Source organism: Numida meleagris, chromosome 8, assembly GCF_002078875.1.
Source record: "Numida meleagris isolate 19003 breed g44 Domestic line chromosome 8, NumMel1.0, whole genome shotgun sequence".
Taxonomy (NCBI): domain Eukaryota; kingdom Metazoa; phylum Chordata; class Aves; order Galliformes; family Numididae; genus Numida; species Numida meleagris.
Window position 1 is genome coordinate 4,108,277 of NC_034416.1, and position 26,862 is coordinate 4,135,138.

Here is a 26,862-nt window from a genome sequence, read left to right on the forward strand (position 1 = left end):
TTCATTGCAGAAGAAAGCATTTAATCACAAGCAGTCAGAAAAACAGCCCTTTAAGTAAAGCCTTTTGGGCCCGGGATCCCCAATCTGGAATGCAATGAATTAAATGAAACACGCATAACTGCGATCCATTTCCTGATTCAGAACATTTGATATTATCAGCACAGAGTTCCACAGCTGACAGATTTTTTTTTTGTCTAAACCACTGGTAAAACCTTTCCAGCATGCAAGCCTGCTGCACGGAACCACGTCCTTCAGGTAAAAGCTAAGGGCAGTGCAAGTTAACGAGCTGCACCAGCACCATCTCGACACCGTGCTAATTCACATACTGAAACTACTGCATCTAAAACATGGCTTAAACAGCGTTGGTGTTGGCTGCTACGTTCACTTCTCCACAGTCACAACGTTAGAGGCCTGTGACCACTGGCCATTCTCAGCAATACGTCTGCAGCAATGGTTTCCCATTTCAAAAATAAATGAAGGGGGCGAGGAAAGGCAGGAATTCTCAGACACGCATTACAGCAATCCAGCACAAGTCATAAGAACCCCCCGTGCTGTGTCAGTGGTTATCTATTCAAGATGACTCCCAGCCCCAGCTGGCGTTCTTCCCCAAAGTGCTATCTAACTCATTACACACAAGACAGTTAATAAATCCTGAAATCCAACTTGCAGTCAGCGCATTCAGAGCGCGCTGTCCTAGCCTTTACGCCGCAGTCATGATTGATTCTGCAAGCAGCAGAAACTCACACGCAGTTAAGTGCAAATACCGGCTATCAGAGTAGGAGAAGCCTTCCCCCAGTCAGTTTTAACACAAACAAGTGGTTATTACAGCTGGGTACGGATGAGAATACGGTCCCAGAGGGGACCTATTACAATTACAACAAGACACTTCATTCTGAAACAACAGACAAAGCACGTGTGCATTGTACATATATTTTATAAAAGAGCAACGCCTCCTGAAGAGTGGAGAATAGCCAGAACGCTAAAAAAATGCTGTAACAAGAGTCAATATTTGTGCGTTTGCTTTATGAAGCTTACATTCTAACGTTTACAAAGGCCAGCACTTATATAGGACTCTCCACTAACAAACAGATCTGGAATACATCAGTTGTACAGGTAAGTCAGCCAAAAATAAGCGACAGCTATGCTCTTCTCAGATTTAAGAAAGCATGCAATATTCCCCCCCCCCCCTCCCTCTGCCACCCCTTGTTCAGGTTTCTAGATCACAGAACCAGCAAAGCACAGTATAACCAAAGTGGGGCACAGGTAACAGGTTGAATTTCATCACAGACCGTTCATCGACATTTTTGCCAATGTAAAAGCAGCCTTCTTTAGCACCAAGAAGGCAGAGAAGACACAAGCATGAATAAAAAAATAATTAAGCCATTTAAGACATCCAAAATTCAAGAAATAGCACTGGGCATATACAAATAAAACTAACATTCCGTACTGCAGAGCTCATTTAAAAATGGCACCAATGGACAATATATTACAATATGCACATTTATTGGAGGTGGGGAACTAACGCTCCACAGGTGAAAATGATACAAATAATAGTGCCACTGTTGGCCCATCACGGTACTTCTTACAATGTAATGAAAACACTGTTAAAAATAATCTGGTATGTACACATCTTCTGGAAACTCGACAGCTTCTTCAGAACAGAAAGACTACGGTTCTCTCCCTCCCCCTTTTTAGCCAGACAGTATTGCCAGAGATTGTGCCCACTTTTAAAGCACGTTATCTCACTTAAAATTCAGTGCTATTTTCTTTCAAAAAGATCAGAAGTTGTACTTTGAGATAACAAAAGCGTTTATGTTACAAACATTCAGAAATGGAAGCTTATGGTTCTGGCAGACAATGCTGCGTATTAAATACAAACCAGCCAGCAATTACCGAACATAAAAAACTTATTCAATCATAAAAAAATACTATAATTCATCACCACAGACTTTTTACATAGTTATAAATAATAAATAGCATAACACAGTAGATTACAAACAGATTTATTTTGCCCCGTTAAAGTCTTTAGAAAGTAAATTCTCTGTTGTCTTACTTCAGGCTGACCAAAGTACTGTATCGAGACGAGTCACAGCTCCAATGGAACTCCTAAGCCAAACCAACCCGCAGAGCTTCCACTCAACCTCAGCTTTGAAGTCTTCTGTTAGAAATCGGATGCTCACTTTGCCCCCTGCCCTGCTCATCACAGAGGCGTAAGCGCTGAACGCAGCGGCTTCCGAAGTCACTGCCCAGGCCGCCATCTTGTTGGGACCACCCACAGCACCTTGCAACGGAGCACGCTCCTTGGAAAGGAACACTAAGGAAAGCAGCACTGATGACAGGTTCTGGTAAGCGCGCTATAAACAAGCTGTACACAAAGGACGTTTCCCACCCACCCCTCCGGTTTACATTCCATAATTTTGTAACAATGTCCCCTAAGGCACAAAAATACCTATGACCTCAATGCCACAGGAGACATTGATGGTGCCATACGTGTTCTCCTACACAGTAGTTTTAATAACTTAGTTATCTGCATGGTATGTCTTAGATCGAGGCATGGATTAATTCTCCTTGGCCAAACGTTGCTAAATATTGACCTCATTTCATATAATCCATAGGATGAAGAGCGTGGGGAGAGAACTATGCAGCTATTTTAATCACGTTCATTTGTATTGTTATTTCTTCACCGTCAGCAAAAGTGACGGTCAGTTGCTACTTTGTTGGGTTTTTTAATGTAATGGTGAGATTTCCAGACCCACCGTGGCCTCCTGTATTGAAAACTACTAGCAGCGTTAAGATTTTTCTTCTCCCTTCCGCAAAGAACTTGAGGCTAGTGCCTGAATTTTAAAAAAAAAAAAAAAAAAGCCAGGAAAATAGTTTTACTTACTGGTTGAAGAGCCAGAAAATAAATTAGTATTTTCAAATCCTTCAGAACCAAATTATTTCCCTAGACATAGCGACCACGATAACGCTAGAAGTATTTTCCTCAAAACTGCAACACTAATAGGTAGATACCTATCTCAGAGTCAAAAAGTGTATGCAAGTTCTCAAAAGCAAGAAGTTAGTATAATCTGAGCAGACATCTTGTTTAAAAAATAAATCAGCAAAACCAGACATTAATATGGTCTACAATGTCCATTAAATGGATAAATCAAAATCACTGGAAAGTTTCCAAGGATTACAGTTACACTAATTTTCCATTTAACAATCCTCATATTAATGGTTCAAGGATCAGAGTTCATTTCTCTGTACAGCAAGGGAACAGCACAGCCAAACACTGACTCAGAACTGATTAAGTCACTTAGGTGAGAGATCATCCATCAAAATGAATGAAGAGCATGAGTTTGAGCATGTAACTGGCGACTCAGTGGTTATGCTGCCTTTAGTCAGTGAATCAGAGGAAGAGCCAACGCTGCTGCTACTCCCATCAAGAATATCTGAAGACAGGCTGGGGAAAGAGAAAATAGTTCTTTAGTAACGCAGGCACTGTGGTTTTGTGTACACAGCTAACGTACCTTCTCCTTCAAAGGAAGAAATGTAGGAGACATATACTACCACTCAGCCTTTACTTGAAGACTGGCAGCCCTGAAGACTCCTTGTTTTCTGTAGCATGTTATAGACACATTCGTGCTCCTTAAGGGAATAAGGAGCAGAATTTTTATTTTTCAAACATGCAGAATAAAATATAACCCTGATTTGAACCAGTTATAGAAAGAAGAACTAACAAGAACTTAAAAGGTTATAGCAAAGGAATACTAAGAAACTCATCAGCAATGCAGCTGATACGTCATTAACTAGCTAGCATATATTTCAATGTTACGCTAATCGAAGTGAGATTTTGAAGTGCATTTTTCCTTTTAAAGCAAGGAATTACTTTGTTTGAATTGTGAAGTCTTGATACACGATTCCAGAGAGCATATAAAAAGATCCTCTTGGAATTTAGTTGGAAATATAATGTACAAAATATTTCTAGGTATTCCAATTCCATAGGTAAACTGAAATTACAGTAATACAGAGTTGATATGATGGAACAGCTTCCAGACAAAGTAACTTTACTTATGAACTGAGATTTCTAACAAACACATTCAGAACGACAGTTTTGATCCATGAAGTCTAGGCTACTGTCTGCCCAGAAGGAATTGATTAGACAGGCAGGAATGTGACCACACTACACTATCATAGCAGGAGTTCCCACTAATACAGATAAGCAAGCTACATACAAAATATCTTTTTCTTTTTCCTAAAAGGCAGTGCTTGTAATAAATGTGCATTCCCAGGTTTGGTATTTCATGGCACACAATATTTTACCAGGAACTGAGATCCGTCAGATGTGTAACATCTGGAGAAAGCATGTTGGTTGTTCCTTGAAAAAGTCTCTTTGGCTGACTTTCAGTTTCCATTTCACCTAAAGAAAACAGTGCAAATAATCAAACTCACTTGAGTCTCTGGAATGTCCATTTAATATTTGCCTAACATAAGAGAGGTTTGTCCCATAATACAGCAAGCTTGCATTTGTAATATGATAAGCCCTGAAGTACTTGGATAAGAAATTCATTTTGTTCTAGCTATTGTTTAATCATCCAGCCCATTCCTTAAATTAACTAATGCTTCAGCTATATCTGAGGGGCTACAATGATCTCAAAGACATCAAAACAGGCACTTGGTACTTTAGAATATAATCAAACAAAATAATCTAAAGCAAACTGATGACTGTGACTTAATTTTAAGCAAGCAGTTGAGATAAGGCAACTGGCATATGCCAAAATCTAGAGATTAAAATTCTCAGTGATTATGGAAATAGAAATTCCAGCTTGGTACAGTTTCACCCTTTCGAGTAAAACAAATTTGGTCATGTATGTACACTTCTAATTAAAAGCTGAATAGAAAGAAATTAGCATGTGTATGCATTTCCAATCACTCATCATGGATCAGACTATCTTTGTACCTGTACTCATCTACGGACACTGGAAGATTAAACACGACAGGCAGAATTCATATAATCAGTTTAGTATAATCTGCCCTGAGAATGGTCTAGCTCATTAATAGCTCCTGTACAACAGACATTTGGAAATACCATGGACTTCCCAATATCAAGTTTAAAAGAAAACATCCAGAAAGGATAGATATAGCTAGAGACACACGTTTTCACATTTTAATCTTACAGTTCCACTACAGAAAACTGTTCTAGGACGTAATTCGAATATCCATAACACAGAATACTTCCAAGAAAGAATGCAGTTTTCCTCCTTCAGGAGGAAAGAAGACCAGTTGGTTCCACTTCTCTCCCATTCTCAAACACTCACCTTCTGAACTTTCAGAGTAAAAACAAACATTCAGTACTAAGTTTAGAAGATATTGAATGATAAGCAACATTCCTAGGATGATCTGAGGGGTGTGCACTGCATAGTGGTACTCTTAGGAATGCCAGGGCTTACAAATATTCATAAACATTTAATTTGAAGAATAACTTGCCTCTTTCAAGCAGTAGCTGTTTTAAAGATTTCAATTCTTGTGCTTTGAACTAGTTGCTTTACCTTATATTTGTAAGTTACTACTGGTAAATTCCAGATCACCTTGGAAACAAGTACAACAAAGAAGAGAAAAACGCATCTTGCTGCAAAACAACATCCACACTAAAGCACCTCAAACTTAAATATACATACCTTTCCTTTTAATGGGGCCAAGAACACTGGGCCTGATACAGTTGATTGGACTTTGACTCCTCCTGCTACAGAGAGAATACTGATAGTCAGATCTGCAAAGGCTTCAAGTTTGAACACTACCATATCTTGCATCAAATCAACACAAACATATCATATCACTCTCTAAAGCTGAACTGGAATGCTCAAGAAATCTGAATCTGTAAACAACGACGTGCTGCCTATTAGACTGGATTATCTGCCATATACATTTGTGGTTAGCTTTCCAGGGTCTTCTCTTGTCCTCAGTGCATCACATACTCACTTCAATCCATTTCTAGATTCAGTATAATATATTTATACAAAATGGGTATGCTACCTAATTAATAAAGCTAATTTGAAGCACCCAGGAATTTCCCTGCAAGGTACTAAGTCTGGTTTAAAGTCAACACTGATTCTTTTAAGACCACCCACGTGAAGCTACCACTGGTAAAGGCTGAGCCTGCAGAGCATTTTTACGTGGCAATACTTCAGCTATTCTAAAAATGAAGTCTCTTTAATGCTTTCACATCAGCTTTAACTAATCCTTGTGCTTGCCTTGGGATTTAAGCCAATGTATACCTGTTGCTTCAGAAGTTACTTACTTGGAGAATCGCCTTGTTGGACTGGGAATAGGACTTGGAGGTAATCCATTGCTGCTCACAAACATTTGCAACGATGGTGAAAAACATTGCTGCAGAAGAAGTCACATTAAGATGTTTCAGAATTCCCATTTAAACACCAAAGTGTCCTTCCCTCATCATAATATCTCTAATTAGAGAAAACTTAATAACAGAATAAGGTAGAAATGATCAAACGCGATCACCGAGGAATTAAAACCTAGCTTACAAAGATATACTGGCTAATGAAATAGTGCTCACAGATCAACGTAAAATTTAAAAAAATGAAATCCAAAATTGAAATAGACACCGTTTTCTAAATAAAACTGTTGTTTCTGTTCTTCCCTTCACATTTAGAGGTAGCAGTACAGTACTCAGAACTACTTCTTACACATTTGTTAAACAAGCTGCGTTTACTCACAATACCTGACCCGAAAATTTAACACAGTATGCCTGAGTAGAACAGTACATTTAGCTCTGTGATCCACAGCTAATTTGATTTTAGCCCACAAATACCCATAAGTAAGCACAAAAACATTTGTGAAGTTAACTACTGCCATACAGTTCCAATTCCAGCATCCAATATTACAGTCACATTAGGAACTGACTTGCAATGAAACAGTAGCACTGCAAAAACAGAACCACCAGAGGGTGGAAACAAGGTCAAGCAGCCCACATTTAAACAACACAGTTGCCAGTTTCTCTTTGCTACATTTCAGTTTTCCTGTTCCTACTGAAAAAAAGTTCATCCAAGTTCTACTTTTCTCCGTTTCTAGCATTTGCCATCAGTTTTCAGGGCAGATTTGGCATGCTCAAAGCTCAGTACTTCTTGACTGAGTGAGTTTATGCTTTCCTTTCCATACCTGATGGGCATGTACTGATTCTCCTCACCACATAGATACGCAGCTCCTAGTCTCTGTCTACTCTCTTCCTCTCCACATATGATGTATTCAGATTTTGGTGCTTCTTCTCCAGCATGCTCCAATTACACAGTTGGGGATCACAACCATTACTACAATGATCTCTTTCGGCTCCCTGAGAATCAGAACACTAACTTACCCAAACATTACAGAAGTGAAAATGTGCAGCGTAAAGGAAGTCGCACACTGCTTCAACTCCACAGGCTCAAGGATAAGCATCTGATTCTCAGAAACCAATCAAATGTGGATTTGGGTTGGGTTCTGTCATTGTTTTTTTAAACTGCCCAACAATTTGTGAAGTTTCACAGCTTCACAGTTTAGCTAGATTCTAAAATGCGTTTTCTGTTTGGTGTTTCACTTCTCTTACCTTTCCTATTCCTCTTGTAGGCGAAGGTGCAGGCGAAACCGGAATGAAGTCGATTCTCTTTGGGGAGGAAGATTTCTCAGACTTGTCCAAGTCATTGTCACTCTGAAAATACAAAGGTTTCAAACTTAACACTGGCATAAAGCATTACTTTACAATCCAAGCCACAACCTCCTGATGGAAAGTTGTCAGGCCAAGTGTGCAAAAGAGCTAAAACAGATGAACTTAAGTTTATCTTAAATTATTTCTACAGTTACTCCTCTCTTCCCCTTAAATTCATCAGTTGAGCACAGAAGTGGAATTGAACACAAAACATCTATAAAGAGATTACCAGGCTCAAGCTTTCCTCCCATGACTGGCTTATCTGCATTGCTGTTTGCACTTCCCTAGAATACAAAAGATCCCATCAGTAGATACAAAGAGGACAACTGACAATTTATTGTCTTGTTTCAATAATGCTCACCTTTCATGTGCTGTTTCTCTGTTCATTAAATCCACTCCTTCCTCCTGCAGGAGACAAACATTCTAAGTTTTCCCATAACATTTGATTCAACGTAAGTACTTGGTATAATGACTCAAGAAATTGCCCTTAACATTGAAATACGGACAGTAGGAGCACTGCAGAAAGAAAAGACTGCTACAAGCCTACTGCAGCATTTCTCCTAATGAACCAACACTAAAAATGCAAGGTAACTTAAACATGATAATAATAAGCCTCACAATAATGCTTCTGCATCAAAATTAAATCCTTGTTAGCTGTTTTTTCTAGCACTCGAAAAACTCAGTAGCAAAAACTCCCAGTATATAAGTACTTTAGTATTATATCTAAATATTTCTCATTCTGTTACTAGATACATAGTTTGAAAAAAGCACTTACCCTTCTGATCTGATGAAGTCGACTACTAGGAATACGAATAGGAGATGATGACAGCAACTGAAAAAAGTGACAGCCACAACAATTAAAGCACACATCAACAGCTTGCATACGCCTCATTTAGCATCAGCTAATTCTTGAATTAAAAATGAGCTGTACAACTACATACAGATGACTCAAATAATGTTGCAAAAAGAAAACACTGACCTTCCAGAGAAAGGACTAGTTTTACTGCTTACAAATTTATTCTGTCACTCAGCAAGTGGCAGAGTCGCACGCAGGTGCTGCTTAGTATCTCAAGTGCACAAATAGCTACGTGTGCCATTTAGACAAGACAGGCATTATAAACGGAGCTGAGAATGTTGCCTAATTCCCTCGTGGCCAGGTTAAGAAGATAGGCTCCTGTACTAACTTACACAACCAGCTGAATTCTATAGCGTTTCATCTCTGTCGTGAACAGCATTTCACAAAACTTTACTTTTGTAATTGTAAAGTGTATTATGCATCTATTCCCTCTGGATGCTGCTGTCACAACCGAGCAGGCCAACAGCTCTCAATCCAGATGTCCTGTTTACTGTGACACCTATTGATCCGAGTTCCAAAATCTTGGAAGCTTTTTTTTTTTTTTTTAAGAAAACTTGCAATGGAAAGCTTTGAACTAAAACTCCATCTCATTTTTATCCTGATCAAAAACACAGAACAGCAATTAAAAAAAATATTTAAAAAGATATTAAAAATACATACTTTAAAGACCTTAAAGTCCACAGGTACTGAGAAAAACAAACCTTAAACTTCAATGCCCTCTAATGAGAAAGAAAAATTTTAGTGGAAAAGAGCACATAAGTCCCTGAGGTAACAATAAGGAATGGGAGAGAAAAGAAACGCAACGCTTTGGAGAAGTTCAGTATTGTGCAAAAACAGGCCTATATAATAGAGGGCAAAACATTGCTGGGCATACAAAATACTCTTCTTCATACGAATCTCTACTGCCTGATCAGGCTTCGCAAGAAAACAAGTGGCCCTGACAAAAAAAGACATAACCAAAAGCAAACAGGTGAATGAAGACTTGTCAGTTCCTTGTGAATAACAAGTTCGACAACCATTAAAGACTTTCAGTTGCAATAGCAGTTTACTCTTCCAACCCACGATGGAATTAACTTTAAGATTGAACTTAAGCAGAAATTACTCAGAGCTTCAGACATTGTTCCCTTCTCAGTCTGGAAGCTTGCCGTGACGCTTAGTGCAAATACAAATCAAGTTCAGCTTCCTTTCTCCATCCCACCCCCTCCCCGTTAGGGGTAAACAACGTGCCTGGGATTCCTTACCATGCTGTGCCGGCTGGTAACTGTTGTGCTGTTCCTGCGAGTTCGCAATACGTAAGGCTGAAAAACCTGGGAGCTATCACTGAAGGGAAAAAAGGAAAAAAAAAAAAAAGAAAGAAAAAAAAAAAGGTTTGCTGAGGTGTGCGTTACTTGAGCAACGCAGCGCTCGGATGCAGCGCATTGAAAACACCCACCGGGAGCAGCGCTTTCGCTGCGGGCAGGGCAGCGCCGCAGCCGCCGGACCCCGCGCGCCTCACGCAGCGCCCCGCAGCCCGGCCCGGCCGCGCTCACCTGAGCCCGTGGATGAGGGGGGCGCTGTTGGATCTCCTCAGCCCGCCGCCGTCGCTCGGGGCCGCGGCGCTCCCCGGCGGCAGCTCCAGGTCCAGCTCCATTTTCTCCTGAGCCATCGCGGCGGCGGCTCCGGCTCCTCCCGCTCCGCCGCGACGCCCATTCACTGCCGCCGCCCGCCGCGGCTCCTCATGCCGCGGCCGCCCCTACAGGCCCCGCGGGCGCCGCCGCGGGCAGGGCCCGGGGGCGCGCCGGGCCCGGCGAGGGGGGCGGCCCCAGCAGCGCCCCATGCCGGGGAGGGCACGAGGGCCGGCCCCTTCCCACTGCCGCTCTCGCCGCCGCCCGCGCTCCGCGGTGCCGGTGCCGCCGCTGTGGAGGAAGCGAGCGCCTCGGGCCGGACGCCCCCCGCAGTCCAAGCGCCCGCTGCCACCGCCCAGGGCGCATGCGTGGGAGACAGGGCGGAGACGAGGCCAACCGCCTTCCAGTGCGCACGCGTTCTGCCGCTGCGTGCCGCTACTGCGCATGCCCACGGGGGGCACGTCAAGCCCAAACCTCAATTCCGGCCCCGGACGGGCTCCCGAGAGCCTCTGGAAGGAGAGAGCGCGCTGATTGGCCGGCGGGGCAGGGAGTCTGTTTGAAACAGGGCAATGGGCGCTGAGCGGCGGGCTGCGCGCCGCGTGGAGGGCTCTGGGTTCCAATGCAGTGACGGGCGGGAGGGAACCCTGGGACGTTCTGCGAGGCTCTGCTGTGCCCAGCTGGGGCTAGGAAGGCTCCGCAGCCCTGCTAGGGTTCAGCGTAAATCCTGCAGCTTTTTCCAGTATTTTTTTCCTGTCTGTCCAAAGTTCTGTTTTGCCACTAACAAGAGAAGCTTTTTCGGTGATTTATGTGATTATGAGTCTCTGCACCGCATTCAAAATTCGGCATAAAGTTCATTATGACCCCTGCGATTCCAGTTCTTGGCAGTATTTAGGTTTGGGACTGACTTTTCTCCCTCTGTTCCAAGTGATCAAAGTATTCACATTTGTGCTTGCTGATTTATTTACTGTTCAAATACTTTTCTATAATAGCAATTTCAACACACGCATTTGCTTCTTACACTTGGGGGTTAAGGGCCTTACCAGCCCCTAATTTTGGAAGGTTTTCATTTTCTTCTGGGAATTACCCGCTATTTTTCAAAGCTGCTGTGTACAGAAAAAAAGGATAGAAAACTTGGTATTCTTTACCATTTCAATTGTAAGAAATACAGCTGCACAAATTATCCTGTTCCTTTCAATGGACAGAATGGGGATGGTTGCAGATAATTGAACTGCTGCTCCTGTTGGTTGCTGTTAGTTTTGGCACCTGCTTGCATTTATTAACCCAGACTGAATCCCGTTATTCTACACCCAGAGACAATGTTCATTTCTAATGAACAGTTTCTGCTGGTGCCTACGTTTCTTGCATTATACTGACACTACAGAAGAACTTGTGCCTATTATGGATCTGAGATGACTGAACAGGGCCCCACATGTACACCATTTTAAGTATTTTCAAGCTTTTTCAGTATGCGTTTACGCTGAAAAAAATGGAGACCAAATTCCCTGCAGTCTTGGTGAAGAAGGAAAACATTTTACAACCTTGAGCCACTCTTTATGATATTTTGTAGCCACTAATGACACTGTTCTGTGAAATGATACAGAATTCCCACCTCATCTGAAGAGCAACAAGGTAAAAAATTGAAAGAAGCAATAACATCTGTTTTGCTCTGCCCATCGCTCTTTCTTCCATCCCTGATATTCAGCTGTTCTCGGTGTGCTGCTTCATCCCAGCATTCAAAAGCCATAAAATCTTCCTTGAAAAAGACAGAAGAAGTAACAATCATAAGCATCACCTGTTGGAACGTTCCTGATCAATGCTAAACACAGAAAGGTATCTGCAGCTCCACCAGATGTACAGAGAAACAGACGAAAATCTACAGTATGGACTCCACTTTGGTCAATATATTACCCGCTTTAGCAGGGGAGTTGGACTCGGTGATATCTTGAGGTCCCTTCCAAGCCCAGTGATTCTGTGATATGCTGCCAAATAAATGCGACCGTTGATATTTAAAACAATATAAGATGTTTAAGGCAAATGAAGACGTACACGCTTTGTCCCGCTCGCCCACGGCCCCCGCCTCCGAGGGCTGAGGTGACGTTGCGCATGCGCACTGCCGCCGCGGGTCCCCTGCTCGGGGCGCTGTGCAGGCCCCCCTGCGGCGCATGCGCGGTGGGTGTGCTGGGGGGCGTCCGGCCCGAGGCGCTCACTCCCTCCACGGAGGTCGCGCCGGTATCGCGCAGCGCGGCGAGAGCGGCTGTGGGTAGGGGCCGGCCCTCGGGCCGCCCCCGGCATGGGGCGCTGCTGGGGCCGCCCCCCTCGCCAGGCCCGCGGGGCTTGTAGGGGCGGCCGCGGCACGAGGAGCCGCGGCGGGCGGCGGCAGTGAATGGGCGTCGCGGCGGAGCGGGAGGAGCCGGAGCCGCCGCCGCGATGGCTCAGGAGAAAATGGAGCTGGACCTGGAGCTGCCGCCGGGGAGCGCCGCGGCCCCGAGCGACGGCGGCGGGCTGAGGAGATCCAACAGCGCCCCCCTCATCCACGGGCTCAGGTGAGCGCGGCCGGGCCGGGCTGCGGGCTCGGCCCCCGCGCTCCGCTCCGCTCCGGCGCCGTGACGCGCGGTGACGCCGCTCCGTGGGCCCGGCGGTGCAGCTGTTGTACTTCAGCGCGAAGCGGCGTCCGTTGTCCTGTGCGCTGCTTGGGCTGATGCTAATTCTGGGTCTTCTTTAGGGTCCTTCCCTAAAGTAAGGGAAGTAAGCATAACTGTAATTCTTCTATGTCGCTGTAAGGAAGCGGCTGTCCCTTCGCAGCTCTGAGCAGGACCGAAGTGCTGTGAGCGGTGGCTGCTCCTCAGGGAGGCTTCTGAGCAGCTCAGCGTGTCATGTAGCTGAGTCGGAGGTGATTTTCTCATCTCAGCTTTATGACTTATTTTTTTTAACAAATAGTGGGGTCTTTTGACTCTTCATTTAAAAAAAAAACAAAACAAAAACCTAAAATCTCCTAACCATGCTGTAAACAAATTGTTTAATTCAAGTTCTGAGCAGGCAGAAAGGTAAGCCGGAGCTCTTGCCTTAGAACTGCATCCACTGCATGAGGTGCTTATGCAAATGGCACTGAAACCCGGCAGAGCTAATTGCAGGTGGTTGCAGTGGTTTGCCTGTTAGGAATTTTCCAGCAGAGAACTGTTCTTGCAAGACTGCAGCTCTTGGCAAGAGACGTCACTTATTCCCAGAATGGCTTTGTTGAGTAAACTGGAACAAAAGCTCGTGCTCCTGGGCAGCTGGCTGTGCTCTTCTGCTGCCTACCGACCCCATTTTCCCAGTAACAGATCTAGTAAGAACTTCTCCAGGTGGCATATCTTAGATCACAGAATTTGCCTTTTGCTGAACTTTTGATTCCACTTTTCATGCCAAATCAGTCTTTTGGGAACGGTAACAAATTTCTGTGGAAGGTGAGTGTGACACCTGCCCAGTTCTAGTGGTTTTGCAAGGGAAAATAAAGGTAGGCGTCTGTCTTAATGTTTTAGTTAGTTTGTAGGGTCAGTGTGATAAATAATTAATAGTAGCTGGGACCTGCTTGTTCTTCTCCTTGAGATGATAGCTGTCGTAGCATTTGAAACTGAACTTATCGTAAGAGGTACTTCTTGATGGGAAGGCAGTGGCTTTTGCCTTTGACAGATGTTTCTTTTCACAGTGATAACTCGCAGGTGTTCCAGGGCAGCGTTCTGCGAACCCGCAGGAACAGCACCACGGTTATGAATCGTCACAGCCTGGTAAGAACTTGACCGGAGCAACCGCATCGGGCCCAGAGCAGCAGTGTGCGAACTGAAGGAGAGAAAGAAAGGAGGCTGTGATCTGTGAAACTAACACCGTATTTTCAGAAACGGGGCTCTGCTCTGACGTTAATGTACTGTAGCTGTAGTGAAATGTTCTCTGCAGGCCATTTGGCCTTGGAGGGTACTTGCATTTCATTCTCATTGTAACTTGATTAAGGAAATGCGTGCAGGTGTTCTAAGGGTAAGATAGGTAGCAGAGAAAACTGGTTGTATAGAAGTGTTATTGTTCAGTAACCAATGTACTCGTAACTTCTGATGCTTAGAAAATAAGTGCAGCGATGTTCCAATTTTAAGTTCTTTTTCTATGAAAGTCAATTATACTGCTGAAATCTACAGCTGAATTAACAAGATAGAACAGGCTGATAGAATGCAGAGCTTGAGACCCTGTGAATGAGTGATTCTACCTCTTAGAAGCATTTCAATTTTTATTACACTTTTGTTACTACAGTTCCCAAAAATCTGAATTTGTTAGCTATCAATTTGAAAATACAGATGTTTGATCCAGGAAAGTGTTGTTTGTCTAAATATTGTGTTTTTAGTACTTCATGAATTGTGATAGGAGGGTGTGATAATCACCAATTGAGAACACCTGCACAGGATTGCACATATTAGTTTGCTGGCCCTTATCAAAAGGGCTGGGGTACATTGGGTAGTTACTTCCTCCAACAAAAGGAGTTTTCTCAGCTTCATGCAGCTTTTCCCCGAAGACAGCCTTAGGAAAAACATACATGGAAGATAACACTCAGCTGCAATCAATATCTTATTTAAGTTTTGGAAAAACTAATGTTCAGGTAGGAGAGGAGTAGCATTAATTTTCTATTAAGTTTGGGGGGGGGCAGGGGACAACACAGTAACCCAGTGATGCTACCATAATGGCTTCCAGTGTGTTCTCATTTGTGGATATCCATGTTTGGTTTCTTTTGCAGTGTTGTAGTCTCCTGTAAAGCTGATTGCAATTACCTTGTTCTTTCTGAGATGCCTTTTGACAATGCTTTAGAAGTAATCTGCTAGCTCCATGTTAGTGGCTGAAGAGGGACACGCTCATATTTCCTTGACTGATGTCCCTCAGCTAAGATTCTGCTTTAAAATCAGTATAGCTACTTCAGTAAAGGCTTGTGTCTGTAACAGATCCAGGATACTTCATGTGAAGATTTAGAAAAATTATTGAGAAATAAGTGTGACAGACTACTATGGTTTAAAAAAAAAAATTCTTAGGTGTCTCTTTTTCCTGTATTTTCTAGGGCTGCAGCTTAGAGTAAATTTGTGCTTATGGACAGACTAAAGGAGAAACAAACTAAAGGGAAAGCTCACTTTGTTAGGTTCACTTCTTGAAGTTCCTCCATTGTTGGGCAAAAAAAAAAAAATGATTCTTGCTTGGGGAGTGTGGCCTGTAACTTGCTGAGAAGCAGGAGCTGGTTGGTGTGCTGATGGGCAGCTCTTACAGCTGTCCCAGAAGCAGAAAATGAGGTATACTCTTCTATTAAGAATGGAATCTTTTTTAGGAAAGACAAACGTGGTGCTTAAGAACGAAAACAGGTTTAGAGCTAACAAGGGAATTTTCAGGAACAGCTTGCAGTTTGTGTTTGGGTTGCATTGTCCTGCCTATAGCAGAAGCATTTCAGGAAGAGACCATGAGCTCCAAAGCTGGTGGATAGGACTCTTCTGCCATCTTTTTAAACCTGCCATACATTTTCTTGTACAAAGAGCTTTTCCTCCATGCTTACCTTGCATTTGGAGCTCTATGAGACTCCATCCTTCCAAGCCCTTCCCTTTAGACTCCACAAGGCGCACAGCGGAGACTTGAAGTAACACCGACCCCATGAGGAACTGGCCCTGTGGCCTCATACAAGTTGGTTTCTTGGGCTTGTAATTATTCTTCCCTCCATGCTGACCAGATGCTGACAGAATACAGCTGAAATTTGTGTTGAAAATCAGGTGCTTCATTGGCAGCTAGATCAGTGCCTGGTCCCTTTGAATTTGCTCTTTGAATTATGGGCTGGTTTCTGGTTCTGTTGAGCATGGCAAGGGGAATGAAATTGGAAATGAACTTAGAGATTATCTTCTCCTTCTGTTGCCTTAAGCCAGGATCAGCTGCAGCTAAACAGTTTCTGGAACATAATTAACCTTCAGCATTAAGCACCCTAAGCAACTTCCACTGATATTCTTGCTAGAGCAAGAGAAGTGTAGTTTTATGGTCTTAAACAGAATATTCTAAGAGGCTAGATTGACATCTGCTTTGATACATTTAATTTCACAGTATGTGGGTGATAAAATGTACTTCAAAATACTTTTTTTTATGTGTTTAGAAAAATTAATCTAAGTTTTATTGCACTTTAAGCAGTAATAAAGATGGTTACAGCATTCAGTAAATGACTGAAGCTGTTAATTTAAAGAGTATTTCAACAGATAAATTGTTTGTCTGACATCTCATGTTATGTTAAACTTAATGGGGAAAAAAAAGTAATTTTTTCTGATGTGCTGTGTTAACTCTAATGGGGATGGTGGGAGCTGTCAAAGTGCTTTGATAGCAGCAGGCCATGTTCTGGCACCATCTCTGGGCTGTTACAGTGCTTGTCCCGGTTGCTTAGCTGAACTCTAAGAGCTTTTCTTTCTGTACTAACTTTCCCAAATCTCAGACTCTGACTCTTTTATAATGACATCTCCAGGGGCTGCTATGCCATTTCTGGTAAATGCGTGTCTTTGCCTAGGGATCAGCTGTGCTCAGGATCTGTTTAATTCCTTTCAGAACACATCAGTGGCATCTAGTGAGTAAATGCCGTGGTTTTCTTTCCTACTGTCTTTTTCTTTTAAGGCAAAGCATTTTAGGCTGTGGTTAAATGTTTAGCCACTGTTTCAGCAGCAGCTTTCGTTGGGTTTGTTTTTCCCTTTTTTGTTGGTTCGCTGTGAGGCCCCACAGATGCTTGTGTTGGCAGAAGAGAGAGGGCAGTGCAGGGATAGAAATGAAAGGGCAGTGGCACCGGGGGCAGCTGGCTGCTTATTTTGGTCGTGCTGTCTGCCAGAGTGGCACCAGTGAAACTTTACCTGTGAGCATACACAGCAGTATAGTATGGAAATACATATAGTTGTGTTCTTGCAAGTGCTCCATGGAGTTTGTATGGACTGAGAGTGTTACAAATGCTGTTTAAACAAACAAAACCCTTGGAGTATGTATTTTGAGTTTAGAATAGTGTTACAGTTACATTTCCACACCTTTCCCTCCCTCTCCCATGGTTTTTAAGTGTGTTTCCGCTGTGTTTTGCTTTGTTCTGCAGTTTGTGCCATCATCTCCTATCCGCATTCCTAGCAGCCGCCTTCATCAAATCAAACAGGTAAGAATAGGTTCTAATTTCTAAATATGAAATTGCTTATAGGTGGCTGGGTTGGTGATTTTTCTTTTTGCATTTAATGTGTGTTGCCCTTCAAACGACTTCAGGTTTTGCTATGAAACAGTGCAGAGTCTGCAGCACTCTGTTGCTTCAAGGTACTTTCAAAAGTGAAGACTGTATCTTGTTTGCAGTGTTCCAAATTCCGTAAAAAGCCAAATACATGTTACAGTGAGAAGACTTGAACTGAAAGAGGAAAAAAAACTTGGAATTGGCACTTTAGGAAGGAAACCTTTAACGTAAACCCTTCCGATAAAGTTTCACTGAGCTTTTGGCAGTCAGACCAGCATAAATACTTAGGGCTAATGACAACTTGTGTTGGCACAGCATTCACTGCAGCCAGAAAAAGAACTGCATAAAGAAGCGATCTGGCAAACAAATAGTTCAGACTCTCCTGTCTGGGAGGCTTTTCATCTGCGTAACATTCTCATCCAGATCACTGGTTGTGCCATTAGAGCTTGAGGGGAAGGGCATAAGAGCAAATACTTAGGGGTGTAGCAAATGTCTGGGCAGGCTTAAGTAGCACTGCCACCCTCAGCAGAGCACAGGCTGAAGATGCATGTTTAAAAACCAGCAAGCTCAAACTCTTGTGGCTCCTCCATTTTAAATATTGACTTCTTGGCAGTGGAGTACTTATACAACTAACTCGAAGATACTTGATTTTTCTTTCTTAAATTTTCAAGCTTTCAATGGATAGGCTATTTCTCTTACCTTGCAAGAATAATTAAATATTTCAGACAGCATCTTCAGGGTCTGATGTCTGAAGTGGTGTAAAGTGCTTCTGCATCCCACCCCAGATACGTAAGGTCTGTGCACTGGTAACCCAGAAGAAGTCAACTGCTTGTGTTTGCTATGTAAACAGTGTACTGGCTTGAAGAGATTCTGAAGCACACAAGTCATTTTTAAAGCTGTTTTTATCAATATAAAAAACTTAGGAGTAATAGATGAATATGACGAGAACAAGGAGATGAATGACTGTCTTTTTTGCTACATTATTACATGAAATAAAATTTTCTAATTCAGATTGCTTTGATTTCAGATATTTTTGTATTCAGCATTATTCCATGAATTTATGAGGTTGAATGCTGATGTTTCCTAACTTGTATTTGATAGTTAAATCCACAAGTTGAAATTCTCTGTGCTGTGTGCTTACCAGCACAAATGGGAGCAATGCACACTACTTTTCTTCTCTTCCAAATCCCAGCAGAGCACACAGCTAGCTGTGCTAGTAAGGCTCTCCCTATGTGTGATGAACATTGTGAATGTATTTAGTTCAACTTCTGTTCTTCAGCTGCACTGAATTAGGGAATTTGCTCCTTCACTCAGTTGACTGCACGGTGTTCATTATGTTTAAGGAATGATGCACACATACCTAGGGGATTAAGTCATGTTAATGTTTGTTTAATACCTCATCTCTGATCCATTTTAATAATATTGTATGAATGTTTTAGAAAAAAAAAAAAAACACCAAATCCCAAATTTGTTGCATATGCTGTATAGCAGATGAGATGCTGTCTGGTTGGTTCCTAGTGCACAGAATAAGGGGTGTTCCTTATTCTAGCCATCCAGTTGTGTCCTTAACCACGTTTCTACTTCCAGAAATAATATTCTGCAAGAGTCAATAAAGATACTCTAGTATGTGTGGGATTTCTGGTTGGTATTGTTTTGTATTCTAAGTAGCTTTTGATAGAAGTGAAAATAAATAATAATAATAAAAAAACAACTATGTGAGAAACTGCCTGCTCCCATAAAGATTTCTTGATGATCTCTCTTGACATGTTTCTTTCCTCTCCTTCTCAGTTCTCTTCATCTAGTGAGAGCTTAGGGTTATTGTTACTTAACCAAGTTGAAGAAAATCTCTATACTGAAGTAAAATAAAACCATTTTTTTCTGATTTTTCTGTAGCAAAGCATTTTTTTGCCATAATTTTTCATCTGCTAATTTTTAGGAAGAAGGAATGAACTTGATGAACAGAGAAACAGTGCATGAAAGGTAAGTGTTAAGAGAAGCTAGCTTACTTAATCCAGCCTTCTATGAGCCTAGGGCAATACGTTTCTTTTCTTCTTTATAGAGAAGTGCAAGTAGCAATGCAGATGAGCCAGTCATGGGAGGAGAGCTTGAGCCTGGTAATGCGTTTGTGCTTTAATTTGTATTCCTGTTATCAGTATCAGGACACTAGAGAAACTTACGTCAATGCTTTTTTTTATAGTTTAAGCACAGTTCAGGTGGTTAATATATCACTGCTTTTGGCCAGCAGTTTTTCACACTAGTAAGGCACAGAATTATGAGTTGCTCAAGAATACCTGTGGGTTCCTTGGGCTGGAATGTCAAAAGAAACTTGCATGGATGTCTGCATGTCCAAATTTTCTTCCGTGTTCTAATACTTAACAAGTAATGCTTAAGGCTTATTTTGTAAATAGTTGCCTAAGAAAAAGAATCATGAGGATGAAGGGTGATGACTTTTGAATCATACTCAGTTCCACACCAAACAGTCCTTTCCATGTGAAGACACTTGCTCACGAGATTAACTGTATGCACTGTTTACAGAGTAACAATGATTTTGAAAAATCATCATCACCAAAGCAAGTAGACTTTGTCCCAGTCTCTCCAGCTCCTTCACCTACCAGAGGAATAGGGAAGGTGAGCAAAATGTGGTAATAAAAGTTCTGTCCACAGCAGTGCTAACTAAATTCGATCCAATTAGTAGCACAAGAGCAAGCCACCTGCTCCTTTCTACATCAGCTGCAAACCAAAAACCAGAGCAAACCAAAAAACCCAGCCCTCCTAAAACTCCAAAACTGAAACTCCCAGCTAGCAGCTGTATGTCTTGTTGGTGTGAATGTCAATGGAGTGTTCCACCGCTAGTCCGTGGTTAATAAATAGAATTTGCTCTCATCTTAAGAGGAGGAGGCATACGTTCTTATTTTATTAACTAGTCTGTTTAACCAGCCTGGGATGAAATAAATGCTTGTCAACTTGCATGCACTCTGCATGAAAATGGAATTTGTCCAACTTCAGTTTCTTTCTCAGTAACCAAAAGCGCTATCTTGGTATACCCAGCCAGATGGGTTGCTTTAAATTTGTAATGGGTTGCTTATTTACCTGCATGAGGATTGGTTTCTACTGTATGGGTGTGATACTAAATGTAAATAACATGAACTTCTGCTCTCAGCAATGCTTCTCACCATCTTTGCAAAGCTTGGTGAGTAGCAGTGGATTACCTCCAAGTCCCAGCCCAAGTCCGACCAGGCGATTTTCAAGGTAAGTTCCAGATCATGTCAGCAGTAGAAAACTGGCCCAGCTTCTTCACACAAGGCTTTTGAAATACCAGAATGTTATGTAAATAATTAAAATATATTTCTGATCACAAAAACAACTTGATGTTCTCATTTGAACATTAGATTTTTACAGCGTCTTAAAATGGCTGTTAAAATCCTTATGTCGTAACAGCAGGAAAGTGGGCTACATTTCAGCATCTGTCCTTGCAGTATAGTCTCTATGTTGCTCTTAATTGCTTTTTGAGTAACTAGATTGAATTTTGAGGGGGAAAAAAACCAACAGGTTTAGGATTTGTTACGGATTCTGTTTTGTTCTGAGCGATGTAGGCAGAAAACCATTACATTTCATTGGGCCGTGACGCTTCAGCAAAGTGCTGCCTGAGCTCTTAGACTGCTCCCATTGTGAAATGCTGAGACCTAACTTCTTCTGTGAAGGTCTTTGCTCCCTCGTCTTTCTTTTAAATAAATGCAAATAAAACGACAAAAAACTATTTTGGAGAGGCTGTTTTAATGCCTATTTTCCTAGTGTGTTCCATGTAGCACTTTGTTATCTGAAAATCTTTTGATTTTTTACATGTTTTCAGGCTCCCTGTGTTAATGGTGATATCACTATAGCATCTGCCTTCTTTTAGCAGGAGAAGCCAGAGTCCAATTAACTGCATTCGACCAAGTGTTCTTGGGTCAATGAAAAGGAAAGGTACAGTGTGTGTTTTCCACTAGGACTGCAGGCAAAGTGGTTACTTTTACCATAATTCATGTAGCTCTTTGTAATTCTGTTCCACTGGCTGATGCAGTGACTGGAAATAGAGGGTGTTACAGATTACCAAATGAACAGAGCTGTTTGTGGTGATAAAGTGATAAATTAATACGTACTGTTCAGTGAAGCTTCTTCTGACCTGATGCGTCTCCATTGCTGTAGTCATTTAATAGTAAGTTTAATGATAATTAATCCTGAACTTCATTAATTACAAGAGGAAAAACAGCTTTACTTAGCTTCTCTACATTGCTGGTAGAAGTCAGTGAACTGACTGAGCTGAATTAAATGAGAACGTTTTCTTCTTAAGTCCAAATATCTGGTATTTACACCTCAGTCCATAATTTATCAAATTCTCCTGATGCTTAGGCTAGAAGATATTCATGAAATGAAATAATCTTTAAAGTTTCAGCTTCAAACTCCTGTTTTACATATTACAGCCTATTGAGTGTTACTTTGTAAGTCTAAACTTCTGCTTTTTGCTTTGTGGAAGATGTTAGTTTAAACGAGTAGTAATTCTTATCACCCTTTCTCTTTTACTAAAGGTGTAACCGACATGGAAGATCATCCAAAAAGGTTGTTCCAGGGCCCCACCAACATGCTTTCCTCTGAAGCTTCACACCGGCCGGACCTTAGCGGATGGTAAATGCCACACTGCTTGTTGTGCGAGTTGCATCAGAGGCACTACGAGTCCCTTTTTCATCTAGCAATGCTCACACTTGGGGTTGTATTTCTTTTTTTTAATTAGTGCAAACATCCTGTATTTTGGAAGCACTGAAGGTATCACGGTAAGCAGACGGTGCCGTTCGCTTCAACTTCAGAATTTGTAGAACAGATGGATACTTCACGAATGTAGGAGTGGAAAATCTTTAGGAAGAGATCCCTTATGGCAGGCAACTTCTGAAATCCGGTTTCAGATTGTAGAATCATAGAATCATAGAATTACTCAGGTTGGAAAAGTCCTTAAATATCCTCAAGTCCAACCACAACCTAACCATGCTGCCCTAACAACCCAACACTAAATCATGTCCCTGAGCACAACATCCAAACGGTTTTTAAACACATTCAGGGATGGTGACTCCACCACCTCCCTAGGGAGCCTGTTCCAGTGCTTGACAGCCCTTTCTGTAAAGAATTTTATTCTGATATCCAACCTAAACCTCTCCTGGCGCAGCTTGAGGCCATTTCCCCTTGTCCTGTCACGAGTGAGAAGTGACCAGCCCCGCTCTCACTGCAATCACCTTTCAAGTATTTGAAGAGAGCAATAAGGTCTCCCCTCAACCTCCTCTTCTCCAGACTAAACAGCCCCAGTTCCTTCAGTTTCTCCTCGTAGGGCATATTCTCCAAGCCCTTCACCAGCCTTGTTGCCCTTCTTTGGACCTTTTTGTAATTAAATGTCAATGTTAATGTTTGGTGCGGGATTTTTGTTTGTTTTGTTTTCCAACTTTGTTCCTAGTCATATCGGACTGCCCCAACCATCCCTGCAAAGGGGAGGTAAAAAGCACTACTGAAAAAATAGCCATATGAAATAGCCAGGGAATTTGATTTAGTATTTTGGTCAGGAGGGTGTAGTAACACCTAGGGTATGCCCAGACAGCTACCAAGATGAGATTGTTTACAGTGTCATCTGAAGTACATAGGTCTGCACAAGCTTTGAGCCTGTTGCAATGGAGGTAGTAAAGTAGGTGTATTTGAAAACCACAACTTTTTTGCACATCCTATTCATAGTAGGCATAGCAACATGGGTTTAGTTTGCTGCTTGTTTTAGAAGATGGTAATATTTAAAAACAGTTTGTTGCTGTCACTGGGGATGAAACAGAGCTTTGCATCTTGTGAAATATGCAGAAAAGAGCATCTGGATACATGGGGACCTCGTAGGAGATGGAGGTGAAGCCTGCAACGCTTGTAAATATGTGAACTGTGTTGGGGTAAGCTGAAGAGAGAGGGGCAGAATGTTAGGTCTGTTTGAAAGAGATGGCAAGGTGTATTGTTACAGCTTGCTTTCAAATACGAAGTGTGCCGTTCCTTCAGAGGTGTGTGTTTTTGAAATGGGTTTATGATGAATAGACACAGATATTTGGAACTTCTGAGAAAAACTAGAGGACTTCATTTCCCATATCTCGTTGGTGTGTTTTCAGTTTGTCATCGCACGCCCTTGATGACAACAGAAGCAGCGCGGGCTCTTCCTGTGACTCACCAGCTGAAGCTGGCACCAGCGCCAGCTCTCCAGGGTCACTTTCTGACTCCAGATCTCCGTTTTTACCAGTAGATCTTACAGCTAAATTACCTATTGACTGAGAAGCAAATGTCTGCTAATGGATACCAAGAAACAGACTGGATATCGAGAAGGCTTCCCGTTGTGTGAAACTGAGTCTTTTATGTGATTCTGTTCCTCATAGGAACTTCCAGAAATGTCATTATTTCTAGAAAACTTCCAGAATAGTTCCTTGAGGAGGAATTCACGTTTCTAGTGATTTGTATGACATTTACTAAAATACAGTAAGCATTTGAATTGCAAACAGATTTGATGCTGACATCAGTATACAAGCTGTTGATTTCCTATGGATTTATTCTTGTTGGTATAAGTTACAAATGCTGTATGTACGTTCTGCTTGCGGAAGACTTGGCTCTCCAGCAGACAAGAGGCAATGTCCTTGCTAATATGAAGTGGTGCTTTGTGTAGTGACATAATTCACGTTTGTCCTCAGTCTTGAACCAACGAAGCAGCTTACTAATTTGTTTTTATTCCCTCAGTGTGCATTAGGTTGTTTTGCTGCTGTTCTACATATGAAAGAGAGAATATTGGGGGGAGGGGATAATTGATCCCCGTATGCTGTTGGGATTGACCTTAATCAGTTCTGTTCTAATTAGATACCAAAAGACCAAGTTGGTGTGTTGTCATCTGAAGTGTGTGTCTTGGATTTTACTCATGATCAGGACTGCTGTTGTGACTAAACCCAAAGTTACCGTGGAACTGTCTGGGTTTTTGTGTTTTTAATTCTTCATTTACGTGATGTATCAGAGTGGTAGATGCTCCATTAATCTTTTGACTGGGAAAAATAGTAATCATGTTTGGAACGAAACATTTAATTGTGAGTTTTTAGTATTTAATATTCCAGAAGTGCATTATTTTAACAGACTGTATTTGTCCTTGTATATGACTTTTGATGGATGAAAACAAAGAGGGACAGCGAGCATTTTCATACAGGTTCAGGTGATCAAATCACCTCAGCATTTAATCTCTTGATGTTACTTCCTCGAATAACTGCACCAGGATTTTTCTGCTGTTGTAAGCTTTAGGTGCTGCTTGGAAGTCTAGAGTTTGGAAATCCGATGCGTTTCAGGGTTTGTGCTGTATTGGAAAGGTCCTGATTTCAACTCTGAAATTCCCCCAGACAAGAGGAGAAATCTACAAACCAGCAAAGAGAGCTGTTCCAAACATTCCAGTGGCAACCTCATTTTGGTGGTTGACTCCTGTTATAGACCTGAACTTCCCCAGCTGGATCTCTGTATGCGTCTATGCATCTGTACCGTGTGGTTGTTAAGCCTTCTCTCCAGAGAGGTCAATAATGAAGCAAAATATTTGGTTTTTTGAACGCTAAATCTTTCTAATGGGAAGTTTGGAAAAGTCCTCAAGTAGGAGAGAAGCCCACTTTGAATTCTGCTGTGAAATATTCACATGGATGAAGCTTCGATGGACAGCAGCCATCAGAAGTAGAAATGGATGACTTACTGCCCAGTGACTTTAGGACCAACAACTAGTTATCCTTATTGTAGGAAGAAAATAGAACCTATTTAATAGTTTTACACAGTTCAACTAAGGTATGTCATGGTTTGCTTCTGATTTAATTCCTCTTAAATTATTGCAGTAGCCAACTCCCTACCTGCAGATTCTTTTTCTATTATTATTCAGACTGTCCTTTGTCCCTCTGGCCAATGGATGAGCTTGTGTGTAATGTCTGCTTGCCATCTAATATGGCATAGTTCCATTTTGCAGTTTCAGATGATGTGCCAAAGAGTTGCTGTGCACTCACTCTTCTGTGGTGAGGGCAAGACTGACTTTTTCCATCTTACTTTCTTCTTAAGAATGAGCCCCCAGGTGCCTGTTCCTATCTTACAAAGAAGATGCATCACTGGGGGGGTTTATTGGCTGTGTGTAAGTCAACTTGTCTTTTTTTTTCTGTTGGATATTTATGCTATTTTTCAAATAAGTGCCAATAAATGGAAAAAATGTTTTTCTGTTTCTGCACTGTGTTAGAAAGGTAACTGCGTTATTATTTTAATCTGTGATTAAATTTTTTTCTTTCTAAATCAGAGTACATTGTATTGCGTTTCCACCCTTGTCTACTTAGCATTCAAGTTGGCCCTCAAATCTGCAGCACAACTCTAGGGATAAAAGCAAACGTTTCCAAAAAGTAATCTTTGTGCTTTACCTTCCCAGTTGCCCAGGGAACGCTGATAACTGTGCCAGTGCTCAGGGGGCTGTATTTTTGGAATGAGCACTTAGTGCATTTAGCAGAGGAATAGATTCTTCATGGTGGAAGGGTGTTACAAGTGCCAGGAGAAATGAGGCTGTGCATCAGCCGGATTAATTTGCTGGGGTCTTCCGCGTGTTGTCAGCGAGCTGGTTCATCTGAATGCTCAACAGCTGTCCTCCTGATGATTAGCATGAGAACCTAATGCCAAACTTGTTCTTTTCACCTTTCTTCAGGAGACTGGGGTGTAAGTGACAGCTAACTTGCACAAAGTAGATCTGCAAAGTGTTATGTGTTCTTGTGAGGCCCACCTTGTGATTCTCAGGTCAGTTGTGTTTGTGAGCCCAGCGCTGCTGATGAAATTGCTGAAGACAGGAGTGAGTGCTGGAGCCAGCTCCAAGCTACCTAACAGCTTGTGCATTTCTTAGCAGTTATCACTTCAAAAGTGTTTGCTTTGTTGTTATGTTTTTGCATATGTTGCAGTTGGAACTTAAAATGGAGAGGTTCAGGAGTTGCTGTTGGAATATGTGAGCTCTTCATACCCTTTCCTGTCACCAGCTGCCAGATGGAGTTTAAGTTGATCCCTCTTCTCGGAAGCACAGAGTTAAAATATTGGTGTCATTGAGTGTTTACAGCTAGAATACTGTAATTAAAACCGTCTCAATCCACAGAGGAGCACTTTGCCTGAAACGTACTTTTCAATGGCTGGATATAAACAGTGTCACCTCGCTTCTTTGTGTATCGTCTGTTTTCAAGGAGTACGTGGTGGGTGATTTTATTGTTCTTAACCTGTAACAGTACAGTCTTCTCACTCCTCATTTGGTTTGGGTTTCTGAAAATGAGCATCCCTGTTGGATGTGATGAATGTAGGCCCAAGAAACAGGCAGGCCACGAAGATTCCTCAGGTAAGTCTGGCACTCATCAGGTTAAAAATGCTTTATTTAGCAGTTTCTCCTGTGATGAATCATGACATGTAAATGTTTGTCATTTCACTGGACGGGAAC

General features: G+C 42.0%; 2 protein-coding genes across 6 annotated transcripts; one reads left to right on the forward strand and one right to left on the reverse strand.

The window, feature by feature from the left end:
• On the reverse strand, nucleotides 1,485-10,280 carry LOC110403195 (protein FAM122A-like). The gene is made up of 10 exons (XM_021406187.1): nucleotides 10,067-10,280; nucleotides 9,779-9,857; nucleotides 8,457-8,513; nucleotides 8,043-8,086; nucleotides 7,911-7,965; nucleotides 7,583-7,684; nucleotides 6,281-6,369; nucleotides 5,661-5,725; nucleotides 4,306-4,402; nucleotides 1,485-3,445 (listed from the first exon to the last, which is right to left on the reverse strand). Exons 1-10 carry the CDS (start codon nucleotides 10,180-10,182, stop codon nucleotides 3,295-3,297), a joined length of 855 nt encoding a protein of 284 aa, XP_021261862.1. The 5' UTR covers nucleotides 10,183-10,280; the 3' UTR covers nucleotides 1,485-3,294.
• Nucleotides 12,249-25,697, forward strand: LOC110403196 (protein FAM122A). 5 transcript variants are annotated; one of them, XM_021406192.1, is made up of 11 exons: nucleotides 12,249-12,684; nucleotides 13,827-13,905; nucleotides 17,241-17,297; nucleotides 19,300-19,343; nucleotides 19,423-19,477; nucleotides 19,899-19,991; nucleotides 20,524-20,612; nucleotides 21,262-21,326; nucleotides 21,929-22,025; nucleotides 22,132-22,171; nucleotides 23,522-23,676. In XM_021406192.1, the coding sequence occupies exons 1-11, from the start codon at nucleotides 12,569-12,571 to the stop codon at nucleotides 23,540-23,542; spliced, it is 756 nt and encodes a 251-aa protein (XP_021261867.1). In that variant the 5' UTR covers nucleotides 12,249-12,568; the 3' UTR covers nucleotides 23,543-23,676. The 5 variants fall into 5 exon arrangements, with proteins under 5 accessions (XP_021261867.1, XP_021261866.1, XP_021261864.1 ...); XM_021406189.1 differs by lacking the exon at nucleotides 22,132-22,171 and having other exon boundaries at nucleotides 12,263-12,684; nucleotides 21,265-21,326; nucleotides 23,522-25,697; XM_021406188.1 differs by lacking the exon at nucleotides 22,132-22,171 and having other exon boundaries at nucleotides 12,268-12,684; nucleotides 23,522-25,697.